This window comes from Euprymna scolopes, chromosome 19 (genome assembly GCF_053919585.1).
Source record: "Euprymna scolopes isolate OS-2025 chromosome 19, ASM5391958v1, whole genome shotgun sequence".
Taxonomy (NCBI): Eukaryota; Metazoa; Mollusca; class Cephalopoda; order Sepiida; family Sepiolidae; genus Euprymna; species Euprymna scolopes.
In genome coordinates, this window is record NC_136500.1 from 37,196,039 (window position 1) to 37,217,054 (window position 21,016).

General features: G+C 31.1%; 2 protein-coding genes across 2 annotated transcripts in view; one reads left to right on the forward strand and one right to left on the reverse strand.

The window, feature by feature from the left end:
* Positions 1 to 21,016, reverse strand: part of LOC145303534 (actin-related protein 3) — a 403,282-nt gene that overhangs the window by 253,243 nt on the left and 129,023 nt on the right. The gene's annotated exons all lie outside the window — the stretch shown is intronic.
* The window catches only part of LOC145303535 (death-associated protein 1 homolog), an 81,492-nt gene continuing 63,645 nt past the window's right edge, over positions 3,170 to 21,016 (forward strand). Inside the window, exon 1 of the mRNA XM_080144998.1 lies at positions 3,170 to 3,326. Coding sequence (XP_080001124.1) covers positions 3,269 to 3,326 — 58 coding nt within the window. The 5' untranslated portion in view covers positions 3,170 to 3,268. The remainder of the gene's footprint in view (positions 3,327 to 21,016) is intronic.

Here is a 21,016-nt window from a genome sequence, read left to right on the forward strand (position 1 = left end):
AGGCTGCTTTGCAAATGAGGAGTCGATGTATCCATTGTCTATAGATTGACCAGTCTGTGAAATTTCTGGTCCACTGGTGTTAAAATATTGGCTTTGGCCAACAGCTTGCACTGGTATTCTGTATTTGCAAGTTCAGTTACAACTTGGCCAGCTACCATGTCCTCCGAATAGTTTATAGTCTGTTGACAGCTCTTGTTAAGACACTGAACATTAAAATTGTAAAACCTTACTTGGGACCAGAGCTTTGCTAAAAACTATGGGACCCTCCCCTTCGTGTTTCCTCATATTGTAGAATCTATGTGTATGCACCTCTTGATGTAGACCTTTCACCGCAATGAGTCATATATGTCATAGGAGCTGTTCTTCGGTAGCTATATTGAGAGCTTCAGGCATTCCTAGGTCGAACAAAAATCTATTTACCTTGTTCAGCAAGTCATTCTAAATTCGTTGCGTATTCCCATGGAGTTGATTAAACCGCACATTTGTTTGGACCAGGTTTATGTGTCGATGACTAATGCCCAGTCTCTATCAGTGCAACCATGCTTGATCATAGGTCTGTCCATTCTGCCAGTGTGAAGCTCATTCTTTCTGTAAATTTATCAACTGATGAACTAGTTGCAATTAATGTTCATAATCGCATTGTCCTGACACCTTTACTATTCAAATTTCAAAAAGAAAATAATCCTATAAAAATAAATCCCATAAAAATATATCTTGTCTGTAGCGCCATGTAAAGTGGATTTAAAAATCTCCCGAGTCTGAGATCAATGCTGTATTTATAACACCAGATGATGACTGGTGTTCCACTTTTTTTAATAGAATATATTTGTTTTTTCAAGTCATTTTCTATTTAACCCCTGGTTGGGGCTCTAACAGGTACTACCACTTCAGTTCAGAGTGGACCTGGGAGCAATGGTAATTAAAGGGTGACTGCACACTCCCCAAAGCCTGCAAGCTGGGGTCTCACCATCGGATATAGTTTAAGGTCATATCCAGGACCTACATTTATTGAGCATATGAAAGTAGTTCCATGATATTACTACACAGTTCTTCAACCAAGAGCCTACAAGGTACCCAACCAGATGGAGAGGCACACTGCTTGAACTGCTTGGTAGCTGTCAGGAAAACCAAATGCTAGTCTCAAATGTCCAGCTTCAATTCTCTCTTCCTCCTCCTTTAGGAGGGAATGGAGAGGTGATCAACCGCCCTCCTTTCCCATCTCTTAAAATCTTTTTATCCTTGACTGGTTCTGGCCTTTTGGTAGTGGTTATTGTTTTGATGTGATGAACCACATACTTTATAATCGGAATTGCAATACTCCTGGCCTGTTTACTATACCCATACACGAGAAGACAAAATTTAGTCCCCATAGAATTTACATAACTTTGAGACAAAGCACCATCTGTTTGCGTGGGCGAAATGGTGTTCTTTTAGATCTAGTGTCTATTTTAAAACTTAAAATTATTTCAATTGAGTTATTTCTCCTTAAACGTATATAGCAGATCAGTTTATGATATAACAATTTGCGGCCCATGTTTGTATAAACGACTGGAAATAACTTTTATATTCTTATGTCTTGTATAAAAATATTTTGTTACAAAATTTCATTGTTTTCAATTTTTCACTAACAAAACTCTGTTCATGTTTAGGTAGCACTTGTTACCTGGTGACCCTTCTATTCGTTTACTGTTTCATTTCATTTCTCAATTTTATTATGCATGCATGCCTGTACATATATTCTTCATGTTCTTCCTTCACTAAAACATAGCATTTATACAAATTCAAATTAAATGTTGGTGTGCCTCTTAACCATACCAAAAGACGTTACCATCATCCTAAAAAATGGCTTATATCAAAGCCAGGAACCACGCCACACATCTCGTCCCTTTTTTTTTTTTTTTTACTATATTCATATGTAAACGACTTATTAAAGTTATTATATGTTTTTTTTTGTCATTAGTATTGAAAATTACATAAAAGAAAATTTTAAAATCTAATTAATATTATAGCTCCCCCCTCTTTTTTTTCTTGTTTTAATGAATAATTAAATTAGATCAATGATCTCCCAAAACACATACTTAAATAATTCATTGACATCTATACTGATGACACGGCAATCTATGGCAACACATCTAAGGCCGTAAATGACAAAGTTCTCTCTGATTCTCTCTTTTCGGATCTTGAGCGCTTGGTACAGTGGGGGAAGAGGTGACTGGTTACTTTTAATGCATCTAAAACCAAGCTCCTATCTTTACATCATCAATGCTCTGATCCCCATCTGGTATCAATTGAAATGGATGGCTCTCGTCTTGGGGAAGCTCGATGTTTTGAAAAGCTTCTAGGTTTGACCTTTACCCCTTATCTGAAATGGAACACGTAAATCAAGTCTGTTGCCTAGGTCGCTGGAAAAATGGTGGGATCCTTCTACCGCTCCAGATATCTCACTATTGATGCAATTCTCTATCTGTATAAAAGCCAAGTACGTCCAAGGATAGAGTACTGCTGCCATATCTGGGCTGGAGGTGCTAGAAACAGCCTATCCTGCCTTGACAGAGTACAAAATAGACTTTGTCGCTTAGTAAAGGATGCCCTTTTCTCTTCTCTGCAACCTCTTTCCCACAGAAGAGACATTGCGTGCCTGTCTTTGTTTTATCGTTATTTCCTTGGCAACTGCTCGTCCGAGCTCCAATCTCTGGTCCCCTCCTCGCCAATCTTTCACGAAAAACACCAGTCTAGCTGAAACCACTGTCAATAATTTTCCCCACTCTTTATTTGTGCCTAAATCAAAACGTAGATTCCATGAACAAAGCTTCTTTCTTAGAAGTGCACGCCTGTGGAACTCTCTTCCGTTTGCCTGTTTCCCACCTGACTACAACTTGGATGTCTTTAAGTCCAACATAAACAAATTCCTGATGAATCGCCCCCTTAAGTAAGACACTTTATCAAGTCTCCAATACTAACGATTACTACGATACTATCCCATTGATTACTGTACACGCAATAACCCTTATCCCCGATTGGCTTCAGGGCCTTGATAAGTGGTGACCCCCCCCCCTCCATGTAAAAAAAAAAAGAAAGAAAAAAAAATAGTTTTTGATCTCTTATTGTTTGTTAGTGCAGGCTACCCGGTGGCGAGAACCCGGTTTGGTCATGGGCGGAAGTAATATCAGAGTCACGTGTCATGGCAATCTGGTCACGTGTCTATAGCGAAGGAAAAACGCTCGTACACATTTGTTAGCAAATAAACGTTTCAATAATATCAACAACAATGTCGTCTCCCGACAGCAAGACTACTGATAACTTGAAAGGGGGTCATGCACCGGCAGGTAAGCAATATAAAACGATAACTATACAGAAACTAAGATAAAGAAAAAGAAGAAAAAAAGAGATATATGACATTACTTCAACTTTGTGCGCGAAACAAGAAATATCGCAAATTAGTAAAAACAAAACAAAAAAGCGTTCGTTGTTCCTTCCTCGTTTCACTATTTACCTTCATTGTTTTTGTTTCATGAAATAAGTTAAAACTTTGAACGCGTTTTCCTTTACGTTTTAAACGTAAATGAAACGACTATATTTTATTTTTTAAATAGCTTTTCTTTTTTTTTTTTTAATTTATTTTGTTGTACATAAATGAAATAAAATTGTTTTTATATTATGTTTTAAACGTTCGAGTGAGAATCCATTTGCGACAGCTGTTAATTCCATGTTTTTGCGTTTTTTTCTCGTGTTTTATTATTTAAAAAATATTTGAAATGTCTTCACATTCGCGTACACGATTTTGTGTTTTTTTTTTTTTTTTAGCTTGCTTACGCACTTATGCTAGCGTACTATTTTGTAAAAAAAAAAAATAGTATTTTCAAGCTAAATTTGAGTTTTACGATATCTTTATTTAATTGTTAGGTGAAAGCACAGAATAATTACAAAACACCCTCTCCTCCCCACGTTAAGAATGAGTTTCTAAATAACATTTCAGCACAGTAACAAATTTTTTTTTTCTTTTTTAACATTCTCAATTAAAAGGGAAAATTTGTGAGATTAAAAAAAAAAAAAAAAAAAATACTGATTATTTTATTTTTATTTTATTTTTTTGGACGACCTACCTTAGCGTAGTAACCCCCCCCCTGGCATCCCCATGTTAAGAACGGCTTTTGAGGTTGTGGGGTGTTTATTCCGAAAGCTGTTCTTAACATGGGGAGATTGTGGGTTGTTTATAATACGTCGTAAAAATTTACCAAAAAACATGTTCAATGGTTATTTTTTTTATTTATTAAGAAATAAATACATGACTAAAATTGTTTTCCATTAAGCTATTTGGGAAAAGTTGACTTTTAACACTTCGTTAAGATATATAAATTTCATATTGCGGCCTCGGACTTGGGGTTAGTGCCTAGGTTAATTATGGGCATGTTGTTTTTATTTTTTTTTTTTAATTCATTAAAAAATAAAAACAAACAAAACTACCCTACATTAAGCCTAAGTCCGGGCTAGCAAATAAACTTCGTTGACTCTAATCCAACAAAAACATTTAAGTCAACATTATTATATTGTCCCACATTAATATTTTGTATAATAAATTTTTGAATGGTAACTTCAGAACAAATTTTTAGGGGCTATTAAAAGTTAGGGTACTTCTACACTTTACCGCCGAAACCGGAGACGCCATTTTATTTCACGCACCTGCCGTAAAAATGCAAGGGAGAAATCAGTATTTTAAACTATGGCCGAGGTTAGAAATAAATGAGAAAAATTATATAAACTTCCGAAAAGAACTATGAAAAAAAGTAAATAAAGAAAGTGAAAGAGAACATACATCCATAATTGTTTAATTGGAAATGTTTTGATTTAATTAATGAAAACGGGAAAGTTTTTCGTGAAACAACATTTGGGTTTGTATTACTGTACACATAGATTCGAAAAAGTTGTCAAAAAAACAAATATATAACAAATAAATGTTATCAAAGGCAAGATAAGTTACTTTTCTACCAAACTGGATATAATTTTCGCGTTTTTATTCAGTGTAACCTCGAAAAGCATACAGTGTTTACCGATGTATTGGAAAATTCAAAATGGCGGCTGACACTCTCTTTAACACGGTAAGTTCAGGAAAAGATGTTATAAATAATAAACTAGACAAAATACTGTTAGAAATTCGCTCATTATATGTTACTGTGACATAAGTTGACATATATCCGGTGTTTTTTTTTTTAATAGTATTTTGTCTAGTTTATTATTTATAACACCTTTTCCCAAACTTACCACGTTAAAGAGAGTGTTGGGCGCCGTTTTGAATTTTCCAATACATCGGTAAACACTGTATGTTTTTCGAGCTGAATAAACATGTTACATTGAATAAAAACACAAAAAATATATCCAGTTAGGTAGAAAAGTAACTTATCTTGCCTTTGATAACATTTATTTGTTATATATTTGTTTTTTTTTTTTTTTTTTTTGACAACTTTTTCGAATCTGTGTACAGTAATACAAACCCCAACATTTTTTTTTATTATTAAGAACATAAAATGAAAAGGACATATTCATAATTGTTTAAACTGGGCGAGCACGAGCACCATTTGAAAACCAAAACATTTATTGTATAAAAATAAGTCCCAATTGTTTTATTAAAATTATATTTTCTTACGAAAACTTTACCATAAATGTTTTTACAATTATAATGTAAATTTTTATACAATAAATGTTTTGGTTTTCAAACGGCGCTCGCCCAGTTTAAACAATTATGTCATTTTCATTTTCTATTTTCATCAATTAAATCGAAACATTTCCAATTAAACAATTATGTATATATGTTCTCTTTCACGTTCTTTATTTACTTTTTTTCACAGTTCTTTCCGGAAGTTTGTGTAGTTTAAATTTTTTTGTTATTTTTAACTTTGGCCATAGTTTAAAATACTGATTTCTCCCTTGCATTTTTACAGCAGGTGCATGAAATAAAATGGCATCTCCAGTTTCGGCGGTAAAGTGTAGAAGTACCAAAGTTACGATCAATGTGAACTAACTAGTTGTCCAAAGGATGTTTATTCCGAAAGCCGTTCTTAACACCCCCAAACTCCCCATGTTTATTCCGAAACGCATTTTCTTATTTTCAACCTCCCCGTAATCAACTTCTTAAAGATAAGTCTTCGGGTGGTCCCCCCCCCCCAGTGAACTTTCACCAAAGTTAGTTTTACCTGTTTTTTTTTTATTTTCATTTTTACCAGAAACACAGATGTTTTATTTTTGTTGTGTTTGTTTATTTTTAGTGTCACCCATGTTTATTTTGTTTTCATCATTCATCGCCGCCGCAATTGTCAAGAAAGTGATATTTAAATAAAAACTTAGGTTTTAAGAAATTATTTAAATGAACATATCGCACTTAAGTTGGCGTCCTGCAATAGCAGTGTCAGAAATTTCGTGAAAATAGTGAATAATTCCACCCCATCTTTCCAAGCTTATAACTCCTCGAAAAATGTAATTCAAGCCCTAATTTTTTTTTTCAATTAAAGGAGTAAGGACCAAGGTTTTATTTAAAAAAAAAAACAAAACAAAACAATGTGTTTTTTTTTTTTTAAAAAGGTTTTAAACTTCGGACTTTACAGGTAAATTTCTAAAAAACTGATTTTTTTTTTTGTTTTAAATTTGAATATATTATTTATTGACCTTTTCTCTTCAATTTGTGATATATAAACCTATTAAACATAAATTAATTATTTACTTTTAATAGACATTTCAAAATGGGGGGGGCGTGAAAATGGGGGGGCGTGAATTTAAAAAAAACGTTTGTCTAAAATATTATATTCGGTTTATTGGAAAGAACATAAAATTTCACATTGACCCTGAAAATATCGTAAAAATAGAATCAATAGAAAAATTTTGATAGATTTTTAAAATTTAAAAATTTAAAAATATTGAGTTTAAAAATTGAAAAATATTGAGTTCGGAAAATTCATTACTGTTTAAAAAAAAAAAATAAAAATATTTTTATTACTTTTAAAACAACTGTAATAGTTTATTTTGGAAGTATAATCCATAAAGAAAATAAATAACCCACTTTTAACAGAGAAATTACGAGATTTTTATATTGTATTCGCAGTTTCGTGTTAGGGGTGTCAAAAATTCCTACAAAAATTCTGATACTGCTAGTCCTGCAAGGTCTTAGCACTGTTAAAGTTGTTTTTGTACATAAAACGTTTAAAATTTCTCTTTACCTTTACGAAGGTTGGATTTTGTCACGTGATTTGTTGTTTTATTTGAATTTCTCTTCAAATACAAAATGAAGGGTTTTTATAGAATGACTCCCGGCTCAAAACAGCCCCCCCCCCTGCGTATTTTGGGCCGTTAAAAACGAAAAGTTAGGAGATGGGGGGGGGGGCACTAAAAAAAAAAATACAAAGCCTCCCGATTGAAAATAGAAGTGCTTCATGTTAATTTTAGAATAAGTTTGCCCTACCCCCTGAAGAAAATTAAAAAAAAAAAACTGCGTTTTCAAATAAGAATGTTTTTTTTTTTCCTGAAATTAAACATTGGCTACTTATGCAAAAACCCCATTCTTAACATGAGGAAGGGAGGGCGTTTTGTAACTATATTGTACTTTCACCTAACAATGTAATAAACAAAATATACTGTAAAAATTGAATTTTACTCGAAGAAGCCCTATCTTTAAAACACACACACACAGTCTGTATTTTGCATAAGTACTAAACTTTGACTTTTTGTCATCTCTCAATCGTGATTGATTTATTATTACATAATTTACCATTTTATATTTCGGAAATTAAGATGGGGATTGATATGTTTGCAATACGACTATTCTCATCACGGTTTGTTCTACTCCTTCATTTTGGCCGTCGTAACCTCTGACCTTTGCTTCCCTAGTTCGAAAATCTTCATCTAACAAAATAATCGAGGATTATGTCGGCCTTAACGGTCTGAAAAAAAAAATCAGACATCCGAATAGTATAAGTAATTTATGATATATTTAGTGCTGTAAAAAATAATATTCGATAAAAATCTTGTACTACAGTGTTTAGTACGTTATTGAACACTATTCAGTGTAAATTAAAGAAAAATATTAAGAATTACGCTTTTACGCTTTCTTGTGGTTGGATTAAAAGTAGCCAAGTTTGAGTGAAACTTATTTAATGACGGCTGACAAACCTAGTATTTTGGAATGATAAATCCAGATTTGTATTAATAAAACGATAATGTAATATATATATATATATATATATATATATATATATATATATATATATATATATATATATATATAATTATTGTTAATCGAAATTTAAAAGAAAAAAATCCTTTAAAAAAAAAAGAAAAAAGCGAAGATTGTGATACTGCTACTTAAAATTGTTCTCACTCTTCCACCCGGGCAACGCCGAGAGAATAATTATATTTTTCGCTTTACTTTTAAATTGTCATTGTAGTTGAACCACACGACACGACCGTAAAAGAAATATTGATTAAAAAAAAAAAAATAAATAAATAAATAGAACATTCTTTATCCCATACCCATCTCGCTTCTTCACTTGTCTGTGTGCTTTTAACCCTTTTTTTACCTACATATTATTTGACCCCATTCTCATTTGGACGAGAAACTAGCCGTTTTTCTCCCCAGATTTTTATATTACCACTTGAATAAAGCAATTGGTGGTCATGTTTTCACTGGCGTAACAGTGAAAACATGATGACCACCAATTTTTACAAGGAAGTTTTTTTTTTTTTTTTTTTTTTTTTTTTTTTTTAAGAGTAAAAGGAAAGTGTCCCTCTCCCCTCTCCTCCCTAAAAAAAAAAAAAAAAAAGTGTTACGCTGCTAACGTGTCTTTTTTTTTTTTTTTTTTTTTTCTTTTTACGCCGTAACACTGTTTACGCTGCTAACGTGTCTTTTATTTAGGGAAGAGAGGGCTCAGAGGAACACTTTTTCCTTTTACTCTTAAAAAAAACTTCCTTGTAAAAATTTAACATCGCACCGGACGCACCGCACCGCACGCGCACGGCGCACCGCACCGGCACTTTGTAAACCCATTTCTAAAAAATAATATTTCTATTATTTTTTAAACAATTTGAATAGTTTATTTTGGAAGTATATTCCATACAGAAAATAAACAACCCACTTTAAAAAGAGAAATTACGAGTTTTTTTTTATATTTTATTCGCAGTTTTCTGTTAGGGGTGTCAAAAATTCCAACAATTCTGATACACCTAGAGGTGTTGTACGAGCCTTTTTCAAGTCTCACACAAAACACACATTCATATTTCAAGCTGTCATATACATACGCGCACACGTCCACACATGTACACATATTCACGTTCGCGTACATACACTCACATTCACGTATATATACACACACGCTTACGTATACACATGTACTCACACACACGAACACTCACATGGACGACGTCACTTCCGCTTTCTAAGGAAATACACATGCGCAAAAGACACTCCAGAAGCGAGTATAAAACATGGAGACAAGCTGTTTCTAATCCTCTCTTTTTAGGACCAACTCTCAACTAGAGAGGTTGGGCGAACAAGCCGCCGCCATTTCGGCGCACGCGCACATCACGCCCACTTCCTACTATGTATGGGGCACAAGCTAATGACTGTATGTATACATTCTCCCTCTTTCTCTCTCCATCTACTACTGGTCACTAAGAACACCTTCGCGTAGCTGACTACTAACTGATGACAACTCTAATATCCTCTTCCTTGCTTACACGCTGGATTCTCATTTCCACTACAACACTCACTTCAATTCCCACGCGCGAACAAACAATAGTGACCCAAACTTGAGATGAAAACACATTTCCTTTTCTTGCTACAACACCAGTCCTGCAACGGACATTGGTTACATACGCGCGGACATGTTATAACTAAAATGTTCATTTCTTTCAACAGCAAATAAACGACGTTTATCTTATCCATTACTTGAGTCTTTGTTTCCTTCAATTCCATTCGTTTCATTATTCTTTTGTAACTGGATTGGGGTATTTATATATCCTAGTCCCCTACAGTGTGTCAGAAATTTCGTGAAAATAGTGAATAATTCCACCCCATCTTTCCAAGCTTATAACTCCTCGAAAAATGTAATTCAAGCCCTAATTTTTTTTTTTTCAATTAAAAGGAGCAAGGACCAAGGTTTCATTAAAAAAAAAAAAAAACGTTTTTTTTTTTTTTTTTTTTTTTTTTTAAGGTTTTAAACTTCGGACTTTACAGGTAAATTTCTAAAAAAAAAAAAACTACTTTTTTTTGTTTTAAATTTGAATATATTATTTAGTGACCTTTTCTCTTCAATTTGTGATATATAAGACTTTGGTACATAAATTATTTACTTTTTAATAGACATTTCAAAATGGGAGGCGTGAATTATTCGACCCCCTGTCTTTCCAAGCTTATAACTCCTCGAAAAATGTAATTCAAGCCCTAATTTTTTTTTCAATTAAAGGAGCAAGGACCAATGTTCTATTTAAAAAAAAAAAAACAAAAAAAAAACGTGGTTTAAGAAAAAGGTTTTAAACTTCAAACTTTACAGGTAAAATTCTAAAAAACACTACTTTTTTTGTTGTTTTAAATTTGAATATATTATTTATTGACCTTTTCTCTTCAATTTGTGAGTAAATTAATTACTTACTTTTTAATAGACACTTGAAAGTGAATTTAAAAAAAAAAAACGTTTGTCTAAAATATTATATTCAGTTTATTGGAAAGAACATAAAAATTTCACATTGACCCTGAAAATATCGTAAAAATAGAATCAATAGAAAAATTTTGATAGATTTATAAAGTTTACAAATTGAAAAATATTGAGTTCGTAAAATTCATTACTGTTTTTTAAAAAATAAAAAAAATATTTCTATTACTTTTAAAACAACTTTAATAGTTTATTTTGGAAGTATAATCCATAAAGAAAATAAACAACCCACTTTTAAAAGAGAAATTACGAGATTTTTATATTTTATTCGCAGTTTCGTGATAGGGGTGTCAAAAATTCCTACAAAAATTCTGATACATCTACTAGATTGGAGTGTTTATTCGTTGTAAACGTACCCAACGTACCCGACAACCTATGTCGACATTTCCAATGTGAATAGTAAGCTGGACTTATGTAAAAAATAACAAAAAGATATACCAAACTGACTTTTTCGTTTAAAAATGGAATTATTTCCCTTTCGTTATTAACTTTTTTTTAAATATTTTGTGTTTTATAAAGTACAATTGTTGAATGTTACTGTTTTGATTATATTCGTTTGGGGGGAGCACAATTAAAAAATTAAGAAAGATTAAAACGGAGTGAAATTTAAGTTTCCGTTCCATTTTTACAACTGTAAAACAGCGCATACTCAGCAAGTTTTATTGTAATTTATAAGCATAATGTTGAAACACTAAATCAACATTTTATTTATTTTTCTGCATAATTAATGATGGAAGTATTTTCCTGTTTATTTTCTGAACATATGTTGAAAAAAAAAAAAATAATTTGTACATTCTCATGAAAAAAAAGAATCAAACTTTTCTCTACATTCACATAACTATTTACAGTGTTCATATAAAGCATTCATCTGTTCTTTTTATAATAAAAATTCTGTTTTAAAAGGGAAACGTTTACTGCCAAATTTCTTTTAAAAAAAAAAAGTGCAAGTTTTCCTGAAAAAAAAAAACTTTCACCTAACCATTTATGGTAAAATATTAATCTTTTTTTTTGGGGGAAAAAAATAACTTTTATTGATTAAAAAAAATTGCAAAAAATAATAAAAGTAAATAAACGAACAAAATGCAATTTTTCTTGAGGAATGTGTTCCATTTTAACAAACTGAGCCACAGCAACGCGTGGCCAGGTACAGCTAGTTAAAATATAAAATGAAAACGAGGTTAACTTAACCATGTTTTTATTTTAAAACATTCAAATAAAGACAATCTTTTTACAAATTGAGACAGATGGTTGGCGTGCTTAGCATAATGGACTACTGAACTATGCTGTAGTATACCACAGATATAACCTTATTGATCCAAATAACTCTGCTGATCACTCAAATTGTGTGGAAAGTATAATGAAAGGTAGTTATAACGAAGGCCTTGTCATATTAATGATTTATTAACATGTATACATAAGAAAACATCAAACTTGTTCGTTACGGCATGCTATTAAGATTGAAATGCTAATGACCGTTCATGTTTTCCTATGTCAAAGGATTACAATCCTTGTGTGTAAGAAAGTAGTTCTATGGTATCACTATATACCCCCTACCAGATAGAAAAGAAAAAAAATATTGTTCTGATATTTGTTATATCCTTTTGGCTTATGTATTTCACAGCCAGTTCTGGTTACTGTTTTAGGTTTCTCTGATGTGAGATGTTGTTTGTGTTAGTATGCCCTGTTTGTAATGAGGTGATATGGTCATTGAAATGAACCTGTTTATGAGTGGGGGCTTCTGCTGCTCTTATTTGTATTCAGTTCCTTCTTTTTGATGATCCATCTGGGAGTAGTAGGATGTAGAATCTCGATTCTGCACATTTATAATTGTTGCTGGTTTCCATTTCATTGTCCAGGGACAAGTAGCCGTAGATTATGAGCTGCCCTACCATAATACATTTTCAGTGTTTTAGTTCTGTAACATAGTGCAGACAGCTGTATGCAAATACTGAGCCGTGAGCAAAATGATGTGACGATAAGGGGGAAAAAAGACTATAAAAAGAAGAGAGCATGTTTGAGAAAACTATCCAGTGAGGGACGTCACAGCAGTAATGAGAATGAGGAAATAAATGCTGTTGCACAACATAAAAATGAAATAAACTATTTGGACAGTTGGTGTGGAATCTATCGAGCACAAGGAGAAAGGAATATGATTGATGTGGTAGGTAGAGGAAGCTTGAAGGTTGTTTTAGAATATAAGAAAACTAGCACAATGAAAAAAAAGAGTAACAAATGAATCTGCGTATACAATTAACATAAAATATCTGTCATTAAAACTGTCTACAGCAATAAATTGACTTTATTGCTAAAATAAAAATATCCCATTTTGGTTTGGTGAATTTATGGACACGGTGCTGGCAGACATCAAGGACTATTTAATAGTACTTGAATTTAGTCTTGCTTCAATTTGTCTGACTTTGTTACGTATTAACTTTTAAAACTTCAATTTTGGATAACAAAGCTGAAGTATTTTAGCACTTATTCAGTGAAATGTCTGAAAAAAAACTGCATTCTCACTATTGAAACAGTTAACTGAGTTTTTTTTCCCCCTTTTCCAACATATTTAACATTGTCTTTAAATATTTAGAGAAATATGTTGGAATTCCTTTTTTTTTTTTTTTTAAATGGAAAAGAAAAGGAAGAAATTTTTTACCAGAGGGGAGGTGAAATGGAGACATTTTATTGGAATTAATTTGTTCAGAGCAGGTTCTAAATTCTTGTGAACATAACACGGACATATGCAAATACTGAGCCATGAATAAAATGGCGTCACGGTAAGAAAAAGAAGACTATAAAAAGGAGAGAGCACATTAGAGAAGACTATCACATTAAAGGCATGGATGACTTTCAACAGCACGATCATGTTAAGGACGTCACAGTGGTAATGAAAGAACGAAGAAATAAACGTTCAAAAAAGAGTTTTTTCTATTTGTCAGCTTTTTGACAGAGGCTACAATGTGTTGGTTCCCAGACAACATTAGTTTTTCACGGATATGGTTAGTGTTTGAAAGTTTTGGGGTTGGAATTTTTGCAACTATGTTTGCTCTCATTGTGCAGTTTTCAAAAGTTCAACTGGACTTGGGAGGTTGTGGTTGATTAGTGTTGCTCGCAAGCTTGGATTTCTTGCTGTTTTCTCTGCCTTAGTTAATGTTCTTTTGACTGTTTGAATTTGTTCAGTAAAACAATTTGATCTTGAGAACTTTGGAGATGATGCTATGTGATCAAATTGCCATTGTTGAGCAAATTCTTTGACTGTTTCACTCGAATAATGAAGTTTATTGTCATTAACCACTCTGCTAGGAATACCATATCTGCTTCGTTGCTGAGATGACCTTACTGCTTGTAGTCAACCCAGCCATTTTCCATACAATCGGAAATTTGCTGTAGTAATTGGCAATTATCATGAAACAAATCAGTGCTGACAACTTCCTCTGCTCTGCTCAGGTCATGGCTGTAATGTTTCCTTTGTTTGTGCTAGAAGATTTTCTTAGCATATTTCTTGATCATGTTCTCAATATGACTTTTAATGTAATTAAGGTTTTCCATGATGCGTCTGTATGTGGTAGGGTTTTCCATGATGCATCTGTATGTGGTTGTATGCTTTTGTTAACTGATGGTCTTGCGAACACTGGCATGAAGTCAATTTTATCAAATCGGTCTAGATACATCTGCATGGTCATTGATTTCATTGACTTGTGTTGCTGCAAAAGTTTGGTGTGTATCTTTTTTGACTGCAATAAAGGGTAATTAGTTTAAGCTGTTCTAGTGATGGCAATCCTAGAACTGCTGACCCTTGTACATCTACAAAGTAGGAAGTGATTTTATACCAGTCTGAATTGTTATATTTACATATTTTAATACTATCATAACATTTTATTGGCATGTCGTTATATGCTACCAGATTCTTTTTTTTTTTTTTTTTTTTTTTTTTTTTTCTTCTTAGGTTTGGAAAATTATTAGTGTCTAATTTCTGTGGGAATATTCTACAAAATGTAGAAATTGTTAATGTATTAACTTTTACTCATAACTTGTGAAGTCCACTTCTTTTGGGAAGTTTTATGTTCACATATACAAAAGCTTCATCTCTCTGAGTAATTTAAGTTTTCGACTTATTCCTCTCGTGCTTGAGTATTATATACCGTATCAGTTCGGATGTGTTGCCTTTTCTTATGTTAGTTCTTCCTTTATCGTAGTTGGTATTGTAACAGGTTTTTTTGTCCTCTCTGCATTATGATCTTGACCTTTGTTTTGCTTTGTTGTTTGATAAACAAATTACTGCCTAGTGATTGGCTTTTGTCACATTTTGATCCAACTGTTGGACAAGCTTCATGGCAAAAAGCATAGCTTTTACCACAGTTAAGGCAGTTGCTTGATTATTTTTAAGGATGTCTGCATTCGTATTGCTTGCATATTGGTGTTTCGATCCTCAGTATCATTCAGTATGATGCTAAGTTGTTCTAAATTGATGTTAGAAACTTCATGTATTTTACCAATGTTAAGCAGGGTTTTTTTTCCATAGTTAAGGTGTTATCTTTTTAATAACTTTCTGGAAGTCTGCAGTTGGCATACTGGCAATACTAAGACCTATTATTTGTTATTGCTTTGATTCTGTCAACACACATTTCTATGAAAGCTGCCTGCATCTGTCGACAAAGTCATTTAATGATTTGTCAGATGTCTATTTGTATAACCTTAATTTTAGATGATTTACTCTAAAATTCTCTAGAGGTTTTAGGTGTTCAGTGAATTTGTTAAAAATAATTTCAGAACATTTTTCTTGTCATTAGTGAATTCATTGTGTTGAATTTTTTTTAATCCTTCGTTACTAACTTGTCATGAAATACAATGTGCTTGTTTTGATTTTATTTTATTAATTAGAAAAATAAAATTCCAATCTTTATTTAACAATCGAAATGCTTTTACCAGATTTGTAGAATTTGTCAAATGATGGAATATTGTTTGTTGTAAGTGATCGCAAATACAATTATGTTGACACAGAAAGAAAATTAATATGGTGTAGATCCAAGAAAAATATATTGTTTGCAAATTAAAAAACTAAAGTTTATTTACCTTGGTAGTTTGTTTTTCCTGGTACTACTCTGTTAACCCTTGGGCTACGATGGTATCTTTACACACATTGCTTATGATGGATGTGAATTTTTTCACATCACATGAAATCAAGTCTAGGGTCTTTCAAAAATAATTTTTTTTATATCAAAAACCAATACAAACATTCAAGCATGGGTTTCATTCATTGATTAATGCAGTTAGGGCAAAAAAGAATTCCATAGTCCTTGAAGACACCATTGTTGCAGTTGTTTGTAATAGTAAAAACTAGGTGTTAAAAAATTAACAACCAGCATAACCTAAGGGTTAAAGACATTTTTTTGTTTATTTTTTTGTGCTGATTTTGTTGTATTTTTTTATTTGTCTTTTTCATTGTTTGCATTCTATGCTGCAACCATGTAATAAAAAGGTTGGTGTTCGTGTGTTCCTACGCCAAAGAGTTACAATCCTTGCATGTAGAAAAGTAGTTCCATGGTATCACTAAAAAAGGTCGCTGTAGTCTTTGTAAAGTTAAATTTAGGGTCATGAAAGGAACTAGATGAAACTTTGATAGTCATCTGCAAGAATTCCTGTGACAGTGGCAAATCAAAAATATTTTGTGAATATTCTGTATTGGAGACTTTTTTATGATGTTGGATTTTTTATAAATATATTTTTATTATAAAAGTTTAAATAAAAACTTAAGCAAACTACTTGTAAAACATCTTTATTTGCTTATTCTAAATATATTTCAAAAGTAAAAAATAAAATATATTTATTATAATATGAAACAAAAGCTCATTTCATTCCATTACTGGAAAAACAACTTGTGAAATACTATTTTAAGGGGAGAGATTTTTCAGAGTCTTCACTGGGCAGCCGATAGGTCCGCAGAAATCCTTTTGCAATTGTGTCAACAACAGAGAACTAAACTTGAAGATTACCTTCAAATGAAATTTATAAAGTGTCCGTTGAGTCAGCCACTTTAAAAAATTCACTTTTTGTTTTTACAATTGACAATTTAACTGAAATGTTATTTTCTTGCGCCATTAAACAAGACAAACCAGAAGTCAATGATGAGACTGCATATCTCTGCCTGACAATGTAAGGACTGGCTAAAATCTTACCTTAATTTTTCCATATTATGTGAAGTATATCTGTTATGCCACAAATTGTGATTAGCCTCTTAAGAGACTTATCATAATTATTTTTTTTAGTTTACATCTAGATTTTGTTTGTTTGGAAGATAACAGACGAAATTTAATCTTTTAAATGGAAAAAATATATAATTATATATTTATGTGTTAAAAAATTATAATGAAAAATGTTGAAAAAAAAAACAAAAAAAACACGCAAATTTGTTCGACTTTCAAGTTCGAATAAATTAACTTTATAAATCTCTGGAAAAATAATTATCAATTTTCTGAAACTATTTCAATGGTAATTGGTAAATTAAGATACCAAATTAAAGAAAACTTACATGTTTTTTTAAACTAAAAATTGCATAAGCTAAAAAAAGAGCGGGGGGCGACTTACAGTATAAAGAAACTTTCACTCAAATGTGAACACAAATCGATGATTTTCACAAAAGTACATATCACAGGAAGTGTACTAATTTCGTTTAATTAAATTTTGTAGTAATAAAACAGGAAATGTTTATTTAGTTAAAATATTTTTGAATATACACTTATGTATATTCAGACATAAAAAAAGAAAATTGTAAGAATTTATTTTCTCTAAAAAAGTTTAATATTTAACTGGGTATAAGTTTTTTTTTCTTTAATAATACTCTAAAATTGTTTGTTTACCAATGTTTTTCTTTAGACTTTCAAATAAAACATTTGTAAGATGTTCAAGGAGTCAATTTTAGCACTTACATCGACTTATTCTAAAATGTTATTATTTATTAAAAAAATAAGCTAAAACAATTCTTTATTAATGATTAAATAGAATTCAAATTTGAAAGAAAATGATTATTAAAGAAAGTTATAAACATTTGTATTATTTTTTGATGTTCTATCCACCAATACTTCAATTTAATCATTAGTAGAAACTATCATTCTTTAAATTATTTTTTTTCTTAATGACCTGAGATCTCAATTATTTGCAATTTTTATTTTATTTTCAAGATTATAAAAAATTCTTATGCTGATGGTTACACGTTCATGCATACAAGAGAAATATTATACAATATTGCATTCCAAATTTCCCTGGAAACTTATTAAAATGACATGAAATATTTTTTGCAGTTATTTATTTATTGTGGAAATATTGAATAAACAATGCTTAATTAAATGATAATATTGTTAGTTTGAGAAATTAATTTTTATTTATTTTTTCAAGTTATACTGATTTCATTAACACTGACTTGAGGGTCTTTTTTTCATAATGTTCCTGAAATTCCATAAATAATGTTAGCATTTATGATGCTTTATTTTCAGAAAAAAGCAAAAATAAATTAATGCATCTTTTTTGTTTTTAGTGCTTAAAAATATGAATTTAATAAGGGTCCCGATGACAACCATTCACTCATGAACCCTTATTGTCAAGTGATTTTCAGGCCTTGATAAGTGGTGACTCCCTTGTAAAAAAAAAAAAAAAAAAAATTTTTAAATTAAAAAAATGGGTGCTTTTTGTTTTGCATAAAATAATAGATTTTCACTATGATTTAAAAACAAATAATGGGTTAATTATATTCTGTAATTTTTAGTTAATACTGAAAATTTCATTAAAATTGGTTGATTTCCTTAATTTTGGTGACTTTTTAAATGAAGGGAGAGGCCAAAATGTTTATACATTCTGGGGACTGGTCGTTCGAACCTACTAAATGACAATAAAAAAAAATAAATATTTATATTGCCACTTGGATGGAGGGTTTGTGGTAGGCTTAAAGAAAGGACGTGTATTTCTTTTAAAAATTTTATGTCTTCTAACATTTTTATATTAAAGCTGATGAGATATTTTAATTATACAACAGATTGTTGAACATAGCGAACTAAAAGCTAATTTTGAAATTGGTTTGAATACAAATTAATTTGAACTTAACACATGCTCTTCCTACCACTAATCCTAAGTTCTGGTGGCAATATGAAGACAAAAAAACAAACAAAATGGTTTGCTAGTGTAATGAGACCATTAAAAATTAATTTAGTCTTAAATAAAAATGTTGATGGTAGCAAATAAGGTAAAACGGCATAACAATCAAGAATTGTCACTTAATTTGTTCAGCAGTCAGCTATATTACGTTTTCACCAAGGGCTTTGTTAACTATTATTTTTTTAGATAAAAACATTTTTGCTTCTTTAGAATAAAAACGAAAATCCAAAACCACAAAATTGAATTTTCATTAAAAAGCAATGTTATTTACTTAATTTTCATGTCGAAATTAGAAACATATTTTTCATAAAACGTATTTCCACCATTAATTGATCTCCCCCCATTATGATTATTTTGGAATTGTAACAAGACAGACTGGTGTTACCTCCCCTGCTGTTATATTATTTAAGTATAACTGGCAGTTTATTTCGAAAACTATTTTTTATTAATATTTCATTTTCTACTTAATCATTTTTGTAACTTTTGGATATTTTACTAATTTTGATACAATTAGGTAGATAACCATTGGTTTTAATTGAAATTCAATATTTCGATTTTCATTCTTATATCAAAGAAGTGCCATTTATTAAATTAGAATAGTTGACAGAACCCCAATCCTTGTCATGTTAAGAATGGCTTTCTAAATAACATTTTGAAAGCCATTTTTATCATAGGGAACATATGGCCTTTGTTAAAAATATTTTCTTTGGGTATTTGTAAAACAAAACATTTCAATTTATGATAAATTTGTATAAAAAAAAATCGAAATTTCCAATGAAAGAAGTTACTTTTCACAGTGTCTTGTATTAAGTATTATTTTTTCGTATGTGTAAAATACAGAGTACTGATTTTCGCAATTCATTGCTGTCACTTACTGTTTGTAATTATGTTCCCTTGTAAATTACTATATTTTACAATCGTCGGCAAACCGAAAACCTCTCTTGACCTACATTGTCAATACTTGTCAGGTATGATTTTTTTATGAACAATGAATGAACACATACACAATCTCTCTCATGTGACCTTTTAACCTATACTGATGAGGCATTTTCTCATAAAATTGCTGTTTCCCTCTCCAAATGCTAGGTCATGTGCGCTCCCAACACATACATAAAGCCGACAATGAAACGTTTCCGTATTACCATTCGGACTTGGGGTTAGTGGGAGGCTTAAGGAATAGTTTGTTTTTTTTTTCTTTTTTTTTTTTAAATTTTTTTTGTTTTTTTTTTATAGGTATGGGCAAAAATGTCTGAAAAAAGAAGACAGATCTCTATGCTTCTTAAGAGGCATATCATAATTTTTTTTATAGTTTATATTTAAATTTTGATTGGTCTGACATCTTTTAAACACAAAGTTAATCTCTAAAAAGGGAAATATATATTTACGTGTTAAAAAAAATTAAATTAAAATGTTGGGGGGGGGGATTTGTTTGAATTTCAAGTCCAAATAAATCAACTTTAAAAATTTCTGAAAAAATAATTACCAAATTTCTGAAATTATTTCAATGTTAATTAGTAAATTAAAATCTTCAGATACCAAATTAAAGAAAATGTACATAATGTACATGTCAGTGAAAGATATACAATCGTCAAAAGATAAGCGTTTCATTATTTCTAGTTGCCACTTTGAAAAATCACTAGCAAATGTGACTGTTTCACTCGCAATGTAGAGCCCTGTAATATAAATTTAAAATAATGTTGCTTTTCCTTGTGATGCATAGTTAATTTCAAACACATTAAAAAAAAAAAAAATACTATTTTTTTGTCCAGCAATTGTGTACAACAATTTTTACTAGAGTAGCTGATCAAATTAGCCATCTATAATATAAATCTCACCTGCCTGTTTGTATGTATGTATGTATGTATGTATGTATGTATGTATGTATGTATGTATGTATGTCTGCCTAAAACTTTCGACAGTTGATGGATTTTCACAAGATCTATATTGTTTTAAAGCTCGACCATTAAGATGACAAATATCGAAAAATTGGCTAAAAAAACATTAATTCCTTCATCCTTAACTGGGCACTTTTCTACAGGAAGGGGTTGATTTTTTTTTTTTCGCTAATATTTTTGAAAGTCGTCCCATCTTTTTAATTGACTAGCCTTAATTTAAACAGTCGTCGCTTAGGGTTTGGCGATGGGCGCAACAGCAAAGACGTCACTTTTTTTTTTTTTTTTCCC